Raw genomic sequence first — 23013 nt, 5'->3', positions numbered from 1 at the left:
AGGGCTTCTCCAGAATAAAGACAGAATCTCTGGGCAAAATATGTAAAACATCCCATGCACGGTGAAACTGCAGTGGAGAAAACAAGAAGATATAAAAGGTAGTTACAGCCCCTGCAAGAAGAGGAACAAAGGAGGAACAGAGGGAGAGATTGTTCCAGTAATTGCCTCCCCCAGGTAAGGATGCTGTGCCTGATCAACGCTGCTGGCACAGAAAAGTGCTGCTTTTTGATTCACCGTTCACCCCATCTTGCTGCCGCAGCACATCACATGTAAAATAGTGTATATCACTGTATAATCAGGCTAAATAAATTAGCTTTTTCTATACCTCCGTGTGCATGTGTGCACACACATGCACTTTCTGCCTCATTACAATACCAGAGCAACAAGTCGAGTAAATTTGGGTGCACCAGGGCACCAAGCCCGGAGGAGCCCAGGCTTCCTGCTGGGGTCAGGGGTGCCGACACCCTGGGCCAGGTCACAGGTCTCCATCGGTGATTTGGCACCTGAGCCACTCTCCCTGGCAAGCAACGCTGGGCAGGGTGCTGCCACCCGTGACATGGTCACTAAAAAGCCACTGGGGAGGGCTCAGGGGACACGTCTCTGCAGGCATAAGGTGCTCACATGGTTCAGATCCATTCATTGGGGCTGGCAGAGCTCGTGTTCCCCTTAGCATGGGCTGCTGGGCACAACAGAGGTGGGTGCACCCTGCAGCACCCAGCCATGAGGATGTGCAGATGGGAAGGAGTCCCTATACTCGGCAGACGTAAAGCAAGGGAGAAGCCTCCTGCTGTTTATCTGTGCCTTAATTTGCATCTTCTTAAAACACCTAATTAGTTGCGTTAGTTGATGTACTGGCTCAGGCACTCCTACCTAATCCAGTCAGTGAATCTGGCCATTGAAAATATTCGTCCTACATCTTCAAATGGTGCAGTTTTCATCAGTGTCCTCAGGCTTATTTTGGGCTGAACCTGCAGCTGGCCATTTTGTGGTTCTGCTGTGTGGGCAGCTGGAGGTTTTGGGACTACTCATTCTTGCTCTCCAGCAGGAAAAACCTGGCATTTGGATGTGAGAGGTGGTCATCCCCATGACCACAAAGTGGTGTTTTTCTTGTCCAGGTTCACCAAGAAGTACTGTTTCTGTGGACAGCTATTTTTTTGCCCCGAGACTTTACTGACTGCACAAGCCCACTTTGTACGTAAGATATTTTGTTATTTAGTTCCAATGCCTTTTACTGGATTTTAATTATAACAGAAGAGCGAGAGGTGTATAAACTACATTCAGTTCAGTCACTTCTTTCATATCAGTTTTTGAAGGGGTTTCTGCACTAGCTATGTCCATCACCTAGCAGACCTCCGGACTCAAAAACCTCTGAGTGTTTTAAAGTTTAAAAGTGTGCTAACCTGAGCATAACAGTGTCCTAACCAGCAGTTTGTAAAGCTGCACCACGCTAAGGATCGTGGCTGTGATGGGAAGTCCTGGAAAGGGTGAAGTTCTGATACCCTCATCCACAGAGAGCCTGACGGACCAGCAACGATCTCAAATTCCTTCTGCTCTTCATTTGGGACTTGTGTCAGCAGGAGCACCAGGCTGATGTGCCACCTCCTGCTGAGGCTGTTGTGTAGATGAACAGTGTAAAAAGGCTGAGGGTTTCCTGCAAGGGAAATTTCTGTGTTGCAAATGAGGACAGTAAGAGCTTCCTAGGAGCTTTCCACCAAAATCTGCAAAGGATCTGAAATTTGCCTAAAAAGGGCTGGGGGAAGGAAAGAGTTAAATCCAGATTCCTCTGCTCAATCTTTAGTCAGGCAAAACTCCTCTTGAGCTCTGGAGATTTTTGCCTTAGGGAGGCCCCATGTGCTGTGCAGGTTTCGGGTCTGAGCTCCATTTCTCTGGGAAGAGGCAGAACCGCTGTGCTAACAGGCACGTAACCCACCACCCGGCATGTTTTACACGCTGCAGATGTTGCGGCTCTGCTACAGCATGAGCTGCCGTTTGGCTGGCGGCGAAGAAGCATCGATTTTCAGCCTTGTAGGTTCCTCAGTCAAGCAGCGCAGCGTTTGCATCTGAGCAGGGAGCGAGCGGCGACCTGCGCTGGCCGCTGAGACACGGCACGGGCTGGCTCGACTGCACACATCGATGGTTCAGGATGAAGCTCCTGTGTATCCTTGATTCCAAAGCCCAATGGTCAAAAAAGTAGCAAGCACTTATAATCAAAGGCAAAACTGGCTAAATTTGTTTTCTAGCAAACACAGCCTTATATTATACATGGGATGAACTCCAGCTACCCTGACACCCCCAAGACCCTGTGCAGTCTTCATGCCTCTGCTGTGCTGAGCTATTGCAGTGCTCTCCAGGGAGGAGGTAATGGGCTTTTTTTCTTTTTTATATCGGCACAGAAATGCAAAAGAGAAGCTTAAAAGCAGCATTAATTATGATTTTTAGAAAGAGGATGGAGCAGCCATCTAGCTCTTCTGGTCGCCACCATGTGTGGAGCCACAAGGAAGCCCTTGGTGTCCAACACACGACCATCCCAGGTGCTCTACAACTGGTTTTTATTCCCAGTGCCCCCTGCACGATCCCACTGCCTGGCTTGGCACCGGGCTGCCCACAAGTATTTGCCTACATTGGTGTGCTGTGCTGGGAGGGGGCTGGGTGATATTGTGCTGCCAGCAAACCTTGCAAAACTTTTGTAGGGAGTATGACAGCCTGAGGAGGTACACAAGGTATGGCTGAAAGGGGAGAGCAACTTTTATTAGTCAGAGGGATTTGTAGCTCGGAAGAAAAAAAAAATTCAGGCATAAAAGCCGTTCTGCAGGTCGGAGTATTTAGGGCAGCACCTGGTGTCTGAGGGCTGTAGGTGGAGCAGTATTTCTTGCACCTGTGGTGTTTTCTTGCCCCAGCTGAGGAGGTAGGTGGTGTTCAGCTTGCTGCTCTTTTCTTCACGCCGTGTGGTCTCTGCTTCAAACAGCAAATGTCACTCTCTCCCTCCCAGCGGCAGTGATGCTGCTCTGGCTGTACCGCTGTGCTCCAAAGCTTGTCTGCTTTCTTCAAAGCTTGTCTGTGGTGTCGTCTGCTGACCTAGTAAAAGCTGTTGTTCCTGCCTGCATGCCCTGCCTTACTTTTAACCTGGAACGTGTACATCCTCTTACCCGAGTTTCTAGGTAACTGGAGACAACTTGGAAGTCCTGCAAAAATGAGAGGAGGTGAGTTTGGGAAATAGAGGGCTGCAGCTTCTGGGTAATGGCATTAAAAGTGTCAGAGCCAGGCTGGCTGCAGATCCCAATGGCAGTGCCGCGGTTCCTCAGCAGTGAATTTGGCTCACACCCTGATTAGCTCTGCAGTTTGAGGCTCTGTGAGACCCCATTGCCAACATGTTCTCCTGATTTACTCCTGAAAGAAACAGCAGTAGCAGCAGCTTTCTCCTGTGGAGGTGTAGGAGCAGGTTGCTCCTATCTCTTCCCTTGATGTGTCAGCGAAAAAGACCCTACGCTGGCCTGGGAGACAGAGGAGGACACGAAGGTGAGTAACATATGTTTATAAAGATGCATGTTAAGAAACAGATGGAAGACATTGCCCAAATAACTTACCTTCAGGCTGAGAAAAAAAAAAAACCTTTTGTCTCCCATATCCAGACGATTTACCATCAGCATCTCTGTGGCAGGACCTCAGGGAAAGCACCCATAGCACTCCTGAGACCCAGACCTGCCATCCCCGATGGAGAACAAATGCTTCCCTGCTCGACCTCCCTGTCCAGTCACCCGGGACCCAGAGAGTTAGTCTTTCTCGCCAAAATGTACCCTGTCCTTTCCTCAGCTAGGAGCTAGTCTGGCTACTCATCTTCTTCCAAAAAAGTGTAGTTCCACTTCCCTGGAGGTGTAAATACTCCTCTGCCAGAAAACTGTCAGCCCCTGTTGGCGGGTGACTCCTTGCCTCGCAGCTGGATAAAACTCTTCTCCCTCAGTGATTCACGGTATCACATGCAGCAAGAGGGAGAGAGAGCCCTGTAATCTGTGTTAGCCTGGATGTGAACAGACACCTCCCTGCAATAGAACTTCAGAGCTTATTACAGGCTCTCGGCCGATACTAGTGACAATGGTAATTAACTGCCCTGGGATGATGGCAGTTTATTGCTGGCTGATCTCCCAATGCTTTTCTTGAGTGTTTTGTGCAAAAACAGGCCTCGTCAAGGATGGAGAGGGCAGGAGACAGAAAGCAGTTGTTTGAGTCTCCAGCTCACTATACGAGGCTTGGGAAGAGCTGGAGACAGGATCTGTACGTTTACGCATTCTCAGACCTATTTTGGGAGTCACAGGATTCCTGTGTGTGGAGATGGAAAGGCCACTGTTCCCCATCAGCACAGTTTTGCAGACATCACATTTCTGCGCTTGCTAGAGGTATGAAAAAATTGGGGTTTTATTATGTCAGGAGGTACTACTGGAACTGCTGTCTCGGTTTACGAGGTATTGCTCTATTCAAGTCTGCCAAATTGAATTTTACAGGAATCTCTTGTATTAAAAGAATGTGAACAATCGCACCCTCGTCACCTTCCTGTGCACAGACCCTTGCCAGTCACTTACTCGCAGGGGCAAGGACCACTCTACTCATTCAGTCCTCAGTCTGAAATTGTTCTGTGTCTCCAAGGATGCTCCACACATGGGAGCCTCCAGCTTCCTTCTGCTCAGCTCCACACTCATGGGAGTTGCTTCCCAACGTGGGTTCTCACAAAGGCACTTCTGCCATCAAAAGGAGGGAAGTAAAATGGCTTCACAGATACCAGCAATCAGTTTTTGACCTGATTTTGTACCCATTTTTCCAGTGAAGAAGGGGCATTTTAGCCTATCAGCATAGCACTGAACCACATTAAATACGCCTCCAGTTATCTTTGATAAGACTAATACCATTCCTTATTATTGGGACAATGGTATATTTTTGCCGCCCGTAATTATTAACTTATCTGGCTGTGATTGCTTCGCTTATGAAAAGGCTATGCTAAAATAGCTATACGACTTTTACATAATCAACATTTTAAGCTGCTTTTTTTTAGCTATTCTTTTCCTTTTTTGCTTGGCTTTCAGCTTTTCCCTTTTTCTTTGGCACAGGTAAGTAAACCCACAGGGTCAGATCCCACAGTTACACTGATGTTTTTGGAGCATGGCCTGGGGTTTTATCAGTTCACATCATCTGGGCATGGGCCCATGAAGTTCTTAGAACACTGAAATAAATGAAAGCAGACAGGTGACGGAGTGACAGCACCAGACAGAGAGAACAGCAATGGCCAAGGCAGCACAAGTCTGAGCTTTATTTGGAGGAGAAGGGAGCGGAAAACTGGAGAAAAATGTGGCCTATGCAGAAAAATAACTTCCACGCTGGCAAGCCTTCACCATTACATTAGCCTCAGATGTTTTTTCTGTGTTCCCACAGCATTTGCCACTCCAGGCACGAGGAGCCCAGAGGCAAGTGCTGGGAGAAGGTACCCAGGAGTCGCTCATCACCAGCCGCAGTTCACAGCTGCCTGCGTGACAAAGTTCATCCTGGGCATCTTGGAGGCCACCGGTACGCATGTCCATTATATGGAGATATAGATATATATAATGAGTCTGAAACAACACATTTAGTGCACAGGGTGGGCCTTTCAGTGACTGCAGCTCCTTCCTGACGCGCAGCACAGTCGGTGTCTCCAGGATCCCACTGATGGAAGGAGATGGGACCACCACCACTCCTCCAACAGCCTCATGCCCAGAGGGACCATGAAGCCAACTGATGGATGTCCATGAGCTCATTCTCCTCCACTGCTCACCCAGGAGGACAGTGGCCTCCCTCAGTTTGTAGTTTCAGTGCTGGAACCCCAGGTCCTTCAGCAACCAGCTCATGGTGCCAGCTACCTTGCCACAGCCACTTCGCTTTTGCTGCTGAGGACACTGGCCCCAGCCACAATGAAGGGATGGCTGAATTCCTTTCCCGGCCCGGCTCTCTGTTTTGACAAGCGATTACTCTTACAAATCCCAGACAACGTGTCTTTTCACAGGCGGTTGTAAAGCTGGATTTAATACACGTCAGAGAGAACACACGAAAGCTCTCGCATGTTCTGCAGCGTGGTTTTTTTCAGCAGCTCTGCAAACGTGCTGACCGGTGGCTGACCTTGCCTCCTGACACAGCCACTGAAGGATGGGCCGCGTTCTGCCATCGTTAATATTCCAGCTTTCACTTCACATCCTACATCTGCTTCCTCCCAAGACAAGGACTGGGGTCCCACCACCCACCTGCAATAACTCGTTGCTGGAAGAGCGGAGCCACGCGACATGGCCAGTATGCAAACACACAGGGTGCTGCCCGGCCATCCTTGGTTCCTTGTCCTGCCTTGCAGGACCAGAGTGATTCCTTCTCTTGGTAAAGCCCTTCCCAGGGCAAACAGGGTGAGGGCAGCCTTGAGAGGACAAGGGGAAGGCAAGGACAAAAGAGCAAAGTCACCCTGAGGACGAGATGTGCTGAGCAGGCTGGGGCTGCAGCCACCTGGAAACCCCTCCCCAGTCCTTCCATGCCTATCATAGATGTTAAACAAGATCTTCCACTTTACACTAGGTCCACCTACACCTAAAATAGCTTAATCATCCTAAAGGTCCTTGTCTGAGCTATCAGATGGTGTTTCACCTTCCCTGAGAGCTACCTGGCAGCTTCTAAAGTAACTACAATCCCATTGTCCCTTTTCTGTTGGTTTTCCGACAGCCTCCGCAGCTCCAGTTGTACTAAACCCTCTGCCCCGCTCCTCCTCAAGCCATCACGCGTCTCTGCTCCCCCACATGAAATCTTTGAGATGCCTGAGAAGCAGGTCCTGGGTAATGGACATCCTACTGACACCTTTCAAAAAACACCATCTGGAAGCCAGGCAATCAAGCAACATCAGGTAAACCATGTTCTTCCCATACACCCTCTAAAGAGGAGGTTTTCTAAGGTACAGCATGCAGGTCTGGTGAATCAAATGTCAGTAGAAACGTCTTTTGAAATCTCCTGGGCTTCACAAATACGCAGCCAGGTGGGGAAAGGTGACATGAAGCCACTCCAGTTCCTAAGTCCCTGCTCTTCAGACCAGCACACCAGCTATTTTCCATTTAGATTTACGTTACCAAAAGGGTTTAGCAGTGTTTGGCCACCCTTCCCCATATTTCTTGGAAATGTCCCCTAATCCCAGCACGTGGCTGTCATGTTTGGTGGGGTCTGTGCTTCTCCTGCCTGATACAGCCCTGAGAAAGGCACAGAGCGCTCCCTGGACCAGCCCGGCTTTAAACCTCGCTGCGCCACAAAGCGGCTTTGTTTTCTTTCAGAGGTGACACGTAAGGATGTGTCATCCCTCTGGAATATTCTGGCAGTTGTTCTGATATCATCAGTCTCTAAAACAGCCGATGGTATTCCTCTGTATTTTTTCCCTTCAGGCTGAAATTTGTCATTTTTCCTCAATTACTGGATGTATGAAAGCTCTCGAGATTTGTTCACCCCATATCCAGAATTGTGTCGCACACAAAGTTCCCCTCCAGCCCCTGTCCTCCCACCGGCTTTTCCTTCAAGGCGACCGAATATACGTATATTTTCTCAGCAGAGGGAGCTTCTCGCCCGGCAGTGTGAACAACACCTCCCTCCAAACCTCTGAAACCACATCTCATTTCCGACAGTGCCACGATCGAAACCAACGCACAGGAAACCCAAAGGGAGGCGATTAGGGAAATACGCTCCTAACCCTTAGCAACCACGGGCTGGTTTGTTGAATGAAGGTTTGCAACCTTCCCCAAATTCTTGATTAGTTTTCATAATTATTACTATTAAAATGCCTGTTCTGTTGTTGTCCTGGTACCCTCAGCAGCAGCTCCGTGGCAGTCAGTACCACGGCTATGAGAAAGCCTGAAAAAAGGGGCTTTTTAACGCTCTTCAACGCCTTTCTTTGGTTCCTCTGAATGCCTCTTGATATTTGTCTTACAGAGACAGAAGTTTTCAGCCCACTTTTGTCTGCAGCTCAAATGCTCTATACATTATTATCGTCTCCCTGTTAGCTGTCTCCTTACAGCTGCATCTTTTCATTCTTTGTCCTTTGTGTAGTTATTAGTAAGTCCTGCTTGGTAACAGAGTCCTGCACAGTATTGGGAGGGCGATCTGTGACCAGGGAGATGGGCAGCTCCGTCGTGGTCACCGAGAGGCCTCTGCTCTGGCCCCTGCACCCCACCTGCGCAAACATGTGGCGGGTGAACTCCAGCAGAGAGCTGATCCGGGCGGGAAAATAAAAAATATTTTAAAAAACCCAAACCAAACAAAAAAAAACCCCACAAACCCAGTTCAATTCTTCAGTCAGATCAGTTCCCCAACCTGTTCTATCGAGTGACGGCAGAAGCATTCGTACCGCACAGCGTGCCCCGAACAGCGTGAGTGGGTGGGTGGGATGGCAGGAGGGAGGGAGGAGGGCTGCTTTTTTAAGAAGCACTAACAGCTGAAACACACTTAAAATGATAATTTAATTGAAGAGACGGGGATTTTAGTCTTACAAAGATACCGAGGGAATCTTAGCTTTTCAAACCTGATTTGCAGACGATGTTTTCCTAAGCCTACATAAATTGTTGGATGACGTTTTGCTCACACCTAAAATAACTAAAACTGAAAAACAGCAGCATCTCAAACATCTGTCTCCCCTTCCCTCATCCCCTTCTCATTCCTGTATTTTCTGTGCTTGGTGTCACTGGGTACACAGGCAATTTTACCATAATCTTAATGGTGATTCACTCCTCTCTTTTATAACACGGTTTCACATGGCAATCTTCAAGCTCACCTACTCCCTTCTTGCTGCCTAGGGCCTTACAAAAACAAGAATATGGCTGACACTATAAACACTTCTAATAGTTCCTTATAAAAACAATTTCAAAACAGTATTTACACTGAGTGTATAAATATCCCCTATAAATAAATGATGCTGCTACCCAATAAGCCCGGCCCTTGGTCACACTCAGATCAAGAATAATTATTTAGTTCCTTCAGAGAGGTTAAAATAACGTCTCCTGGGGCACAGGAACCTTCTTTTCCATGCATAATTCTAGTCAGCAGACAAATTGGTAAACAAAAGCAGATATAACATCAACTCGGACGTAAGAAAGAAAAGCGCTAGTGGGCAGACTAGGCATAAGTGCAATGAATAAATTTGGCCGTGAATACATTTAGGCTGGAAATCAGGAGAACGTTCTCAAACATCAGAGCAGGGAACTTCCAGACCAGTCTTTAGATAAAAGCAGGGGGACAAAAAGTGAACTGGGTTCAAAAGGAAGCCTGCAAGCTATCTGAACAAGACCAGGTGTGGCTGCCTGTCACAGCTGAGCTCTGAACCTTGATGCTGCCAGTCTGGTGCTCCCGAGTATCTCCTGTGGCAGCTCAAGGCAAAGGTATTTGTCCCGCTGACAAAGAGGCACTATCTGACACGTCCATGTGCTGCGTCGCTGCGGTAGCGTCCTCACAGCACACCTGGACAGCGCGTTCCTCGCGGAGGCCAGCGGTGCCGTGGCAGCTCTCTGTGTCACTCCAGGGTCCCCACCAGCATCTCCTGGGGCAGCCGCTGTCCTCTCAAACAGCACAACTTTCCAGGGACACAGCGGATTTCAGCTTTTAAAAAGCAGCTTATCCTCCTCGCAGACTTTATGTATCTTCCCTCCTGCTGTTCCGTCATGGAGAGGAATTTTCTGCCGGTGTTTTAGAAGGCAAGCTATGTTTCAGAGGGAGGCATTTCCTTCTTCCTTCTGGAAAGTGGACCGCACGGCACTTTTGACTTGCTGTGGGAGACACCTGCACTGCCAGGTTCACTGGTACCTAAAACAACACCATAAGAATCACGGAATCATAGAATAGCAGGTTGGAAGGGACCACAAGGATCATCTGGTCCAGCCTTTCTCAGCAAAAGCCCAGTCTAGACAAGCTGGCCCAGCACCCCGTCCAGCTGAATCTTAAAAGTGTCCAGTGTTGGGGAATCTACCACTTCCCCAAGGAGATCATTCCAATGGCTGATTGTTCCCGTGAAAAATTTCCCTCTTGTTTCCAATTGGAATCTCCCCGGGAGCAATTTGTACCTGTTACCGCTGGTCTTTCCCATGTGAATACTTGTACAAAGGGAGTCCCCATCTCCTCTGCAGCCACCCTTTATGTACCAGAACACGGCGACAAGGTCGCCCTAAGCCTTGAGACGGAACCAACCCAGCTCTCTCAGCCTTTCCTCATACGGCACAAGGGTGCACACGAGAGGCGTGCAGAGGTGGTTTGCTCCTGCCCCCCAGCACAAAGCCACCAGGGCAAGCCTGAGGGTCACTGGGCACCACAGCACTGCCAAGGGCCTGTCCCCAGCCCCACAGCCCCCTCAGCCCTACACCCCCTTTGTAGGAAACAATTATTTTGCAAATATAATAGGCTCAGGCAGGATGTCTCAGCAAAGCAATTTTTTTAATAACAATATTGCGACACCAGGTGTTCTACCTCAAGGTAGGCACACATAATAGGGCAAAAAGCTCCTGTTTATATCCCCCAAATACCCGGTCGCGATTTCCCCCCCCCGTCCCGCATCGGTTGGTACTCCAGGGTTTACAGACCACCCGACCCTGCCTCAGTTTACATGCAATACCCTTCCCCGTACCAATCTATTTAAGGTATGGGTTCCTGGTACTTCGGCTACCCTTCCCCCTAAATTAACTTGTAAATACAGGTATCAGTATGCATACAGGTATCAGTCTATATTCCGCGAAGGGACTGCGTTTTACATTAAGGATTCATAGTCCGACGTCCCTCGGTCCTTCCCCCCTGCTGGGGCCAGGCGCCAGGTCCCCAGTTACGTAAAAACAACAGCTCTTGGCTACACGTTCCTCACGCCCCCAGCCGCCGTCCCTCTCGGCCCGTCCCCAGCCCCGCCGGGCCCGCTCGCTGCCCGCCGGGCCGGCACGGCCGCACAGCGGGGGCCGCGGGCCGGCCGGGGGGCGGCGGCGGCGATGAGGGGAGCGCGGGGCCCGGCGCCCGCAGCCAATCGGCGCCCTCAGCGCCTGGTCCGATCTCCCCGCAGCGCTCTCATTGGCCGCTCCCCTCCCCTCGCCCCACCGGCGGCGAGCAACGGGGGCGGCTGGTTGGCGGGGGGCGAGGGGCGGGGCCCGGCGCGGCCGGGCGCGCGAGCGGCGGATGGCGGGGTCCCGGCGGCGCTGAGGGAGCGCGGGCGGCCGCCATGTCGCCGGTGTGGTCGCTGTGCGCGGGGCTGCTGCTGCTGCTGCTGTGGGTGCGGCACCGCGGGCTGGAGGCCGTGCTGGTGCACCACCGCTGGGTCTTCGTCTGCCTCTTCCTCCTGCCCCTCTCCATCCTCTTCGACGTCTACTACCAGCTGCGCGCCTGGGCCGTGTGGCGCCTGCACAGCGCCCCCCGGCAGCACGCACAGCGCGTCCGGCACATCCAGGCGCAGGTGAGGCCCGCACGGACCCTGCAGCCCCGGCCCGGCCCGGGGGGCGGCTCTGCGGGAGGGCAGCTGGTCCCCCGGCCCTGCCCGCGCCCGGGGCCTGGCGGCGGCCCCCGCCCTCCCCGCCAAAATCCGGCCGTGGGTCCGATTGCGGGGGAAAAAAAAAAATAAATAAAAAGCAAACGAATAAAAGCCGGCGGGTGCTTCCGCACCTGTGGGGTTGGGGTTTGGTTTTCTTTTTTTTTTTCCGTGTCAGAAACTCCTCTCAAAGTTGCGGCGCGGCTGGTGCCGCGTCCCCGGGGACGGGCTGTGGGTCTGTACCTGCGTGACCAAAATGTGCGATTCTGCGTGTGACGTGGGGATGTGGTCTGTGGATGGCCGGCCTAACACCGTGTTTTATCACCGCTCGCCTCCGGCTTCTTGACTGCCTTGGTCCCTAGAGATGATCGAAGGGGATCCAAAACTTCTCGTCCACCCAGAAATGCGGATTTCCTTAATGTTTCTCTGGTATTTATGCTAATTCTGTCATGTCTGCTTCTGTTCTCTTCCTTGTCTCTCGTGTTCGTTGCAGGTGCGGATGAATATTAACGTGCACACACTTATTATCTGAGGGGTGGGGGTTGTTATTTCCAGCTGTAGCAGCAGTTGAGCTTTGAAGAAAATGCTGCAGTTGATGTTTGTTCTCTGAATGCTTTGCACTGTGGCTTTGCAAAAGTCGTGGGTCATGTAGTTTGTATGGCTTGCACATTTTCCTTCTCAACTTTTCTCTCTTTGCCTGTTCATTTGCACACTCAGACCATTTTGTGTGTGTGTTTAGGAGGAGACGTTGCTTCATCAGCCTTCGCAGCACTACGATTGTTTATGACAGTGATAATGCCTCATTTCCACTATAGGCTTTCCCACGGGTTTTTAGAAGTGTCCGTCTCTTGCTAGTTTTCTGAATGCCATCTCAAAAAAACCCCAGAACCTACAAGGTACTAGAGATGCTTCCTCTACATAACTGGACCCCTCTGTTGGTATTTTATTTACAAGTTCAGATATCTACAGAGACTTCCAAAGCATCGCTACTCAACATCCAGGTTTTGTTACTTGCAGGTAACTTGCGTGTAGAGGAATAACAGTATTTCTGAATGTTTTTTCACAAGGAGAGAAGAATGTTTCTTCTATACATTATTGACTACGTGTGTATGCCTTACAGTGTCCATTCAGTTATTACCTCTTGCAGGTTCGGGAATGGAAAAACGAAGGCAGCAAAAGATACATGTGCACTGGCCGGCCCGGCTGGCTGACTGTGTCACTTCGTGTTGGGAAGTACAAGAAGATTCATAAGAACATCATGATCAACTTAATGGATGTTCTGGAAGTGGACAGTGAAAGACAGGTAATAAATTCAGCACAAAGCTTTCATAATAATGAAGTTTACAGCTTTTTTAACTGTATTTGTAGCTGAAGGGGAGAGTAGAGTCCATAAAGAACAAAGGATTTTTGTAGCAGTAGACCCACCAAATTTCAGGTTTTACATTGTATGCTTGGATCACTCTATCCAAAAAAGCAGCATATGGGATTGCTTAGCTTTTATGTGCTGAAGTCTAAAAGACCAGATTGATTTATGATTCGGTGGGCTGAGCAACAAGATGTTGAGGCAGAGGAGGAATCACTAAACAGTTTCAGCTATTTTTAGTAGTGCTCTTAGGAAAGTAAGTCTCTGAATGCTGATAACAGATGGAGGTACAATCCAGTTAGCCGTATTTTGTCATCATTAATGCTGAACACTTAATTTATGCTTGGTGGGGTAAAATGATTTTTTTCGCTGTTTAGGTGGTTCGTGTGGAACCTTTGGTGACCATGGGCCAGTTGACTGCACACCTGAATCCCATGGGCTGGACTATTCCTGTGGTACCAGAGCTTGATGATCTCACAGTAGGTAAGGCTCATTGTGATGACAAAAGATTCCCTGATTTTGCAGCATTTTCATTAGCTTTTTATGCAGTAACATACTTTAAAGGTTCCGGAAATACTCTGTTGAACCTTATGTTCTGTTGTGGTATTTATAAGCACTTCCTTTTTTCTTTTTTCTTTTTTTTTTTTTTTTTTTTTGTAATGAATAGTCTTGAAAGTCATGCCCATTGCTTGAAAGTGGGGTTTTGTTGTCATAAACTGCCTTCATCTTGGACTGTGTTTCATTTGATTTGTCATGTGCTCTCTTGATAAGGTGGCCTGATCATGGGAACTGGCATTGAGTCTTCATCCCACATCTACGGACTTTTTCAACACACCTGTGTGGCCTATGAACTTGTTCTTGCTGATGGAAGCCTTGTGAGATGTTCACCAGTAAGACAAAATGTTATTTTGCTATCATTTACAATGTCATTGACAGTTATCGGTATGGATGTATGATTTAGTATGACATACTTTTTGCAGACTGAAAATTCAGACCTATTTTATGCAGTGCCTTGGTCTTGTGGTACTCTGGGTTTCCTGGTTGCAGCAGAAATAAAAATGATTCCTGCCAAGAAATACGTCAAAATACATTATGAGCCTGTGAGAGGACTGCAGAAGATTTGTGAAAAGTTTACTGAAGAATCTAAGAAAAAGGAGAATAGTTTTGTGGAAGGACTTGTGTATTCCTTGGAAGAAGCCGTCATCATGACAGGAGTCTTGACTGACAAAGCTGAGCAAAGCAAGGTAACTAAAGGGAGGTGACTCACAAATCAAAGTTTAACTGAAACCCCAAAGTTTAACTGAAGCTTTACTATATGCCAATATAAAACCAGAATCATTATAAGATTAGAACAACCTTTTAACATGGCATTAAAGATCTGTCCATCAGAATATTTTAAATTACAGCTCTTTGTAACTATAATAGAGTCTGTGTTCTAAATCTTTTCAGCTGATAAGAAATGACTCATTGATTCCATTTTTCTAGCAAATAATTTAGTCTACAGCCTTTTCGTTGTGGTACCTAAGGAGGAAGAGAAGTATCTATTCTCATATACCAGGCAATGCTGTTTTAATCTGCAGTTATTTGGAGTAACTTCTCCCAGCAAGCCTTTAATACAGTTAATATTGGTAAAACGCATAAGGAACATTTACCAGAGAGACATGCTAGCTGTTCACCGCATCACTCACCATGGATGTATCTCCTTTACCATAATGACACTTTGGATTAAAGATGGGTTGAGAAATCGGAATTTTAGGAATCCAGTTCTGTCACATTCATGGTCTCTTAATTAGCTTGTAACAGGCAAGCCTTAGCAAGCTTTATTTAAATTAAACCTTAATGGCAAGAAAGATAAAAAGGAGCCATGTCTGTGGAGAAATGAAGGCTCCCTAGATCTCTTGTGACAGTCTCGTTCAAACTGTCACAGAGGGTCTAACATTGATCCCAAACAGTAAAGGAATTTGCCTAGCAAGGTGTAACTTATCTGTGTTGGTGTTTGCTAATGAACGCCTGTTTTCTTGCAGATAAACAGGATTGGCAACTACTACAAGCCGTGGTTCTTTAAGCATGTGGAGAAGTATTTGAAAGCTGACAGGACTGGAATAGAATACATTCCCTCCAGGCAGTATTACCACAGACATACACGCAGTATCTTCTGGGAGCTCCAAGTAAGACCAGTTCAAAAATTAAAATAACATCTACAGGAAGGTACCCTGCTCTTCTGCTGGGCAACACTTCTGTCTTTCATGGCAGAAAAAAAACCTGTGAAGTTTATGGCAAATTTATAAGTCCTGTATTTGGGCAAAACAAATTCAAAGGCACTTCTTTATATATAAGGCATTATGTCATAACCTCCTAAGTTCTGGTTTAGTTCTTTTGGTGATTTAGACCTTAAGTACATTATTTCAGCATTAAGCTTTTATACCTACTTAGTGATTTTCAAAGAGAGACAGTGGAAGAAACATGAATGTGAAATTATGGCTGAAAATTTGCCCTGCATAAACTCAGAATACTAATTACTATAAATACTGTACAGCAAGTTCATTACCTTGAATTTCATAAATTCATTTGCTGTCATGTGCATTTACCCAAAACTTTATTTGGGAATCTGAAAGATTTTGAATCTCTAGAGTGAGATACTGAATCCTTTCAGCTCCCAGAGAAGTCAAACAGGAGTTGGCTGCACAGGAAGTACTTAAAATTTTACAGCTTTAAAATCCTTTTATGACTTGATCTTGTATGTGTTTATTCTTGCAAGAGTTCTGTAAGTTTAGCTTCTCATGAGCTCCTTCCTTAGCTATTTTAAGATAATAACCTGCTGTTCTCTGACCTTCATTGTCTGAAAGTGTTTGGGGCTCAGTATGTTGTGATTCGTATGACTGAAAATCAGTCCTTGTATCTAGAGGAGGCTGAGGGCAGAGCTGCTCAGTCCAGACCTCTCTTATTTGTTCGTATTTGTATTATAGCAGTTTAGCAAAAGTATCAGCAGTTAAATTTATTGAAAATCTGGCTTGATATTACTCTGAGGATTCTGAAGTATTGCTTTGGGGGTTACTTAGACATTCTTAATTGAAACTTTTTTTCTTTCCTCTTTAAAGGATATCATTCCGTTTGGCAACAACCCTGTGTTCCGTTACCTGTTTGGCTGGATGGTCCCTCCAAAAATCTCTTTGTTAAAACTCACCCAAGGAGAAGCTATTCGAAAGCTGTACGAGCAGCACCATGTTGTGCAGGACATGTTGGTCCCAATGAAGAGCCTTGAAAAATCTATCCAAACCTTCCATGTTGACCTTAATGTAAGAACACATGTTTTTAAACTACAATGACTTTTGGACTGTGTGTAATAACAACTGTGACTGTTGGTCTTAGGGCATAATAGTCTGCCTGTGTAAAAGGTTGTTATTGGATTCTGGGGAGTACTGTGCTTTGTGAGTCTGTGACACAAGGCAGCAGAAGAAATCAGTGCAGCTTTCTGAAAAAAAATTAAAACGTGAGATTCAGATTTTAGTATAAGGGAAACGTTTCTGAAAGGATTCATCACTTAGTAAAGCCTGAACTGATTTTTCTTTCACCTGAAATCACTGGCAGTCTCACTAAAGCCAAACTGTGGGAATTAATTTCCCTTTCTTGCTTTTATTTCTGGATTTATTTTAGTTAGTGTAAGAAGTACAAACTTGGCAATTTCAGCTTTAGACTGACCTGGAAAAGAAAACTCTTCATTCTCTTTTTACTCAGAATGTGTATTCAGTTGTTGCTTTGGGATCAGGGATATTTTTTTCATTACAAATATTTAAGGGAGAAGAGATGTACTTCCAGGAGGATACAGCACATAGTCTGAGCATCTCAATCTATTTGTATTATGGTCATTAGAAAGTGCAGTAAGAGAATTGGAAAGGAAGAGCTGTGCCGGTTTCAATCCCAAATTGGGAAGAAGTCCTCTTAGCTTTTCATTTTGTCACCTTTACTAGGAGGCAGCTGAAAGGATTATTCTGTTAAAAATAAGTGATAAAACGTTTTCTTATTTCTGCAGGTCTACCCTCTTTGGTTGTGCCCTTTCATATTGCCCAATAATCCTGGTATGGTCCACCCAAAAGGGGATGAAGCAGAACTCTATGTGGATATAGGAGCTTATGGAGAGCCCAAAAGGAAACAATTTGAAGCCAGGGCTTCAATGAGGCAGATGGAAAAGTTTGTAAGAAGTGTGCATGGGTAAGGATCCCACTCCTTAGAATAGTAACAATGCCATATCATTTACACCCATGTGATTTAATCACAGTTATTTAATCCCACAGCACTTCAATATTGCAATAATTTAACAAGCACAATAACGGGAAACTGATTTTAACAGCTAATTTCGCCGTTACGATTTTTAAGTATGATTTTACTTTCGTTATTTGATCGCAAACCCAAACGAGCGCGCTGCCTGAAGTTCTAGCAGTGTCACCCTGGGCGTGTGGCCGCTCGGCAGGGCCGGCAGCACAGCCCTGGGGACAAGGCAGAGCCAGAGCTGCGCTGGCCGCTGTCCCTGCAGGAATCCCGCGGGCTGTCGGAGCTCGGGCAGCCTACCCGCAGTCCTTGGGACCGTCCTGCTCCCTGCTGTCCTTGAGCATTGTGCTGCAGCTCCGCCTTGTCCTTGCACAGGGAGTCCAGCCCTGACTCCCCCGCGGTCCCTGCGCCGTGGGGGGATCTTCCCTGCCTCACAACTTGTACTTCCACAGCGTCCTTTTTTTTTTTCCTGCCCCGGTTGCAGTCACACTGCAGTAGGCGTGAGGTATGTGCCCGCCATCTGTCACAGGCTCCTGCCAGCCTCGTTTGCTGTAGTAGCGTCAGTAACAGACTTGTTTCTCAGGAACAAAAAAACAACTACGCGGTATTTTTACACCATCAATATAATTTATCCACATTTCTATTTTGTCCTGCTTCTCAGTCTAACAGTGATTATACCCCATGTGGGTGAGTAACAGTGGTGAGTCCGCTTCGAGACGATTTGCAGAGTGTAAATGACTTCTAGCTATAAGTGATCTGCCAGAGAACAAAGCAACCAAAAGTGAATTTTAAGCTTTTTTTAATTGAAGTTAAGCTTTTAATTTAAAGCTCTTTACTAACAAAGTTTTGTCTTTTCTCTACCTGTCACTGGGAAGTTAACGATGGATAAATGCTTAATCTTACAGTTTTGTAATCACACAACAATAGAGGTTTTATGTAACTGTGTTTTACTGCTGTACTCTGGTGCTGGCTGCATTTTAGAGAGCACAGTATGAAAGTAAGGAAGAGCCACAGCTAAATATTGATTGCATTATTTTTTTAAATGGACATTTGTTACGCTGTGCTTCATTTACACTATAAATTTATCTTCTCAGCCTGGTCTGATTTGGCAGGGTTTTGCCTTCGTCATTATATTCTCAATGTCCAGTTCAAAGAAACCATAAAAGTCACGGAAGGTATTGCTACCTCTGCCTTGAATGCATTTTGTAATGCAGATTAGCGCAAGATGCCATGACTGTACCTCCATGGATCATAAAGCATGCAGAAAAAATACCTCCTTTTTCTGAAGCTGGAATGAAAAGGTTTTGAATGGGAGAAAAAGAAAAGCAGGCTTTCAAGAGCAGCTCAAAAAGTATTTGTTGGGGGGTATTCAGGTTATGTGCGGTTTTTCATGCAAGGGGCCAGACTCTTGATTTGGGGGAGCTCTTGAAGTTCTCCCTAGACTTGTGTTTCTGTGAACACAAGTTTTTAGAGTACAAGGTGTCAGAAGATCTGGCTGCACATGGTTAGAATGTCTAAACGTGAACTGCTGTTTTATACATATTTTTTAGTCCTCCTCCTTTGCTCTTCATAGTAGCAAAACTAATCATAGAATCATTTTGTTTGGAACAGACCTTTAAGATCATCGAGTCCAACCGTTAACCCAACGCTGCCAAATCCACCACTAACCCATGTCCCTGAGAACCTCATCTCCATGTCTTTTAAACCCCTCCAGGGATGGTGACTCCACCACTGCCTGGGCAGCCTGTTCCAATGCCTGACAACCCTTTCAGTGAAGAATTTTTTCCTAGTATCCAATCTAAACCTCCCCTGGTGCAACTTGAGGCCATTTCCTCTTGTCCTATCACTTGCTACTTGGGAGAATAGACCGACCCCCTCCATGCTACAACCTCCTTTCAGGTGTTCTAGAGAGTGATAAGGTCTCCCCTCAGCCTCCTTTTCTCCAGGATAAACAGCCCCAGCTCCCTCAGCCACTCCTCGTAATGAAAGTATCAATACATTGATGGTTAAAGAAGTGTTCTCAACCAAATTTTGAAAGCAACAGTTATTTTAATTGCTTTATTTTCCCATCTTCCCAAAGTGACTGTAGAGGTCTTCTGCTGTTTTCACCATTACACATTATTTCCTCTTGGAAAAGAGCTCATGGTAATGTTAAATCCACAAAATATAATTGGCTGAGTGTCCCAGCATTTAGACTTGCTTCTTTTTAGAAAGCATTTTTGTTGAATATTAGCTATTTGTATCTTGCTTTTTTTTTTTTTTTTTAATATTCTATTTCAAGTCCGTTGGCACAATTAATACTGAATCTCTGTCTCTTTGGGCTTTTTCCCCTCTCCAGTTTCCAGATGCTGTACGCAGATTGCTACATGACCCGTGAGGAGTTCTGGGATATGTTTGATGGTTCTTTATACCACAAGCTGAGGGAGCAAATGAATTGCAAGGATGCCTTTCCAGAAGTGTATGACAAAATCTGCAAAGCTGCAAGGCACTGAGCCTGGATGATCTAATCAAGCAATCAGGGAAAGATGAATTTACCTATAGCTAGTCAGTATATCCTTTGGAAAAAAAAAAAAAAAGCTTTATTGCTCTCCAAATACGCTCATTCTTGTTGGTGTTTAAAGGTATGAATTCCTGCTTTATGAATTTATGTTTCTTTGTATGTTTTAAAACCAATTTTCCAAACTCAGAGTGATTGTTTATAAGAAATCTGAAGTGCTGGCCTTTGTATCTAATGTAGTGACATAGGCAAACTCACCTGTTTCCAGGCAGAAGAAAAATTATTGGAAAGAAGAGGGTGCTGGAGTTACACCAGCTGTGTGCTAGAGGTCTGTTTAATGTGACTTTTGAAAGTCATAAGGAGGGCTCAGATATAGGTGCCAAAGCTGAACACGTTGTCAAATTAATCATGATGTGACAAACATTTGCCTCCGGTCAGTAACCTGTAAAATGGCTTAGCAAGGTACCATCGTCTCTGGGCTGTGTGGTGCTGTGTGAGGTGTGTACTAAAACGCTGGGGTTTTACTGTCCTGTAGTGTCTCTGCAGAGCAGTGAAACTCCCCTCCAGCGGCTTCAGTTGCAAAACCAAGCACCGAGGTGTGAAGACAATGCTTTTTACTTGTGCCTATCGGATTTGTACTGATTTTAATTATAAAGTGTAAGTGGATGTAGGTTTTAGGTACTTTTTAGTTGGTTAGTAGTGCGTTGGGTTTTGCCCCGAAATGTCAATGTTCTGGCTTTGTTAGACTACCAAAAAAAAAATCCTGCTGTTTCATATAAGCAAGTTTTAATTTCAATTCTTACTCATTGCGGGTCAGTTTATTTGGATTTTTTTTGTTTTGTTTTTTGGTTGTTGCTTAATTTTAGTGCCTTATAAGTACTCAGTTGGAGGAAGACATGGGTGATTTCAGGCCGTTCTGTCCTGGCTGATAGAAAAAGGAAGTCAAGGCTTTATTTGTACGAGGTTTGTTAGAGCAAGTGGCTGTGGATAAGAATTCTTGTTGTGCGTCTGGATACACGCAGGCTTTGGTTCTGACTCCAGTGACATTTTTGCTTTTTGTTTTAGCTGGATTAGGTTGATAGGCTTTGTAAAAGGGCTGTTTCCCTCACCTGCAGAGGAAACCAACAGCAAGTGCTGTTCAGTTCCCCTGCTGCTGCTCGCTGGTGAGAATGGCGCAGTCACGCACTTCAGACGGTCAAGTGTAGAAATGTTTTGACCCTGTAGCCAGAAACATGGTTCCAAACCAAGCGTGTGCCTTGTCCGAGCAGTACTTAAAATTGTTACTTGAAACATCACTGAGCTGGAGGGAAAAAGAAGTAATTTTCTTGAGGCTTGGGTAGAGGGTGACATGCAGAGCGTTTTAAGCAGTTGCCAGTGGGAGGTGTTGTAATTTTCATACGAGTGCTAAACCAATGATTTTATTTATTGATAGATGGATACTTATGGTCCAGATGAAACCAATGATAAAGCAGTAACAAGTTCAGCCTGTTAGTGACGCGCGCTGGGCATATTGTGTGCAAATAAGGTACTTGTTAAGATCCCACGCAGGGGACGGGTAGCAGGGGGAGACGCAGCCAATGCGGAGGAACCACAGAGTCCGGCAGGAGCTGCGTCAGTGATCCAGGAGCATCTGCTGCTTCGTTCCAGGCCTCAGGGTACGTGGGAAGGCGAGGGCTGGTTCTCAGGGCGTCACCTGCCTTCCTGGACACGCCAGGCATCTCCTTGTCCTGGGGGCAAAGCTGCGATTTCGCCCAGCGCGTGTAAAATAGTGTGCGCAGAGCAAGGGTGGGTTTGGTCAGCTTTTAAAGGGCGATGTTAAAACAGCTAGAGGATATGCAAACACTTTCACTTAGGCTGTGTTTCTCTCACTTATGTACTGAGGATCTTTAGGTATGCACTGCATTTGGTTTTTTTCATTCCTTAATTTATTGGCAGACTTTGTATGAGGTGATTGGGTACTGTAACTGTACCAGTCACACACATGCATAATTGCCATTGCTCTTAATTTTTGGTTGTACAGGCTGTTTAAAATAAAGACCTAGCCAGCCTACTGTTCAAAGCCATGTCTCTTAATGAATGATTACTTACTTGTATTTATCATTTCTGCTGCTCATTGTATCTTTACAAATGGTCAGCAATTACTGAGAGTAAGAGACCAGAGGCATTAGAGGCGGTTGGGGGACGAGGAGCCCAGCACTGCAAACAGCTTTGAAGGAATGTCTTTGAAGTCAGTGAGCCTGCCCTTATCTCTACCCCAAGTCACACTCCTACAAAGCAAACACCTTCTAGCTGAGCCTTAACCCTTCCCTTATACCCTACTAACTCTACAGAACCTCATGATGCCAGTTATCCTGATTATTTCCCCTCCGCCCCCCCCCTCACCTCTTTCTTTCCCTGTGACATTCCATCCAAGGAGGACAAAACCCCATTTTGGATTCAGGTACTACAGCAGTTAACAGGGAGAGCTACCTCATTCTTCTCACTTCATGCTGATCTGATCCCTGGCTTGAATGATCAGCCACAGAAGCAAAGATGAAGATTCAGTGTGCTCTTCAGCCTGAGGAGTTCTGCATCCACATCTTCTGTTTCCTTGAAAAACGCCTTCACAGCAGCTCTGCAGGCTCATTCAGAGCCCCGCGTTCCTTTAATAACATTCTGTGCTGCGGCTGACGCTGCATTTCACAATCCCCTTTTGTTACCCCAGCACTCAGCCACATCACTGCTCAGGTATTTCAGAGATCTTCCTCTTTTGCCTCTCTGGGACAAACAACAAGATTTACCTGAATTTCTGCAGTTCTACCTGTGTATCTCCCCACACCAAAGGATAATTGCAGATTAATTAGCATACTTAATCAGCCACAATTAACATGTAATTACACATAGATTTAATTATTCTGGTCTGGTCTAAACACTAGTAGGAGACTTCACAAAGGTTAATTCCAAGTGAACCAGTGTACTCCCAGTACATTTTTAGGGCCATCCCTTGTTACCACTGACACAACTCTCTCTTCATTTTACTTTCCCCATTGCCTCTAGGTTTTAATATCCTACAAAACTGGGAACAATGACATTAAATTCCCCCTAATTCCCTCCAGCTGCTTATAAACATTGGCACTGTTGATGCAAGTGAAGCTGTTGTGTTACAGGTTGCGATTCAGAACCTTGCACACAGCTAAAGATGGCACAGGACAGGTATATAGGCAGTTAACGAAGGTTTTACTTAATTATCTTTTTGTAAAGGCCAAGGTGGAAATAATTAATTACTCAACAGAAAAGTTAGACTTGTTGTTGTCTAAAAGTGTTTTATTGCCACAGGACAAGACTTGAGTTGTTTCCCATCCCTTGAGTTGCATGGCAGCACACTGT

At 46.2% G+C, this 23013-nt stretch overlaps 1 protein-coding gene across 1 annotated transcript; it reads left to right on the top strand.

The window, feature by feature from the left end:
• Positions 1-11154: 11154 nt before the first annotated feature.
• On the top strand, positions 11155-21679 carry DHCR24 (24-dehydrocholesterol reductase). Its single transcript, XM_065656411.1, has 9 exons — positions 11155-11449; positions 12669-12824; positions 13262-13367; positions 13656-13774; positions 13865-14128; positions 14909-15052; positions 15983-16180; positions 16915-17093; positions 19489-21679. Exons 1-9 carry the CDS (start codon positions 11219-11221, stop codon positions 19640-19642), a joined length of 1551 nt encoding a protein of 516 aa, XP_065512483.1. The 5' UTR covers positions 11155-11218; the 3' UTR covers positions 19643-21679.
• Positions 21680-23013: the final 1334 nt, after the last annotated feature.

The sequence above is a fragment of the Caloenas nicobarica genome, chromosome Z (assembly GCF_036013445.1).
Source record: "Caloenas nicobarica isolate bCalNic1 chromosome Z, bCalNic1.hap1, whole genome shotgun sequence".
NCBI classification, from domain to species: Eukaryota; Metazoa; Chordata; class Aves; order Columbiformes; family Columbidae; genus Caloenas; species Caloenas nicobarica.
The sequence above is the reverse complement of the archived record's forward strand: the minus strand, read 5'-3'. Positions and strand labels throughout refer to the sequence as shown.

Excerpts from the sequence above, each read along its gene's own strand:
- DHCR24 (XM_065656411.1), top strand. The coding sequence starts at position 11,219 with ATGTCGCCGGTGTGGTCGCTGTGCGCGGGGCTGCTGCTGCTGCTGCTG. Across the intron at positions 15,053-15,982 it reads GTATCTTCTGGGAGCTCCAA|GATATCATTCCGTTTGGCAA; the intron begins GTAAGACCAGTT and ends TCCTCTTTAAAG. Across the intron at positions 16,181-16,914 it reads CCTTCCATGTTGACCTTAAT|GTCTACCCTCTTTGGTTGTG; the intron begins GTAAGAACACAT and ends TTATTTCTGCAG.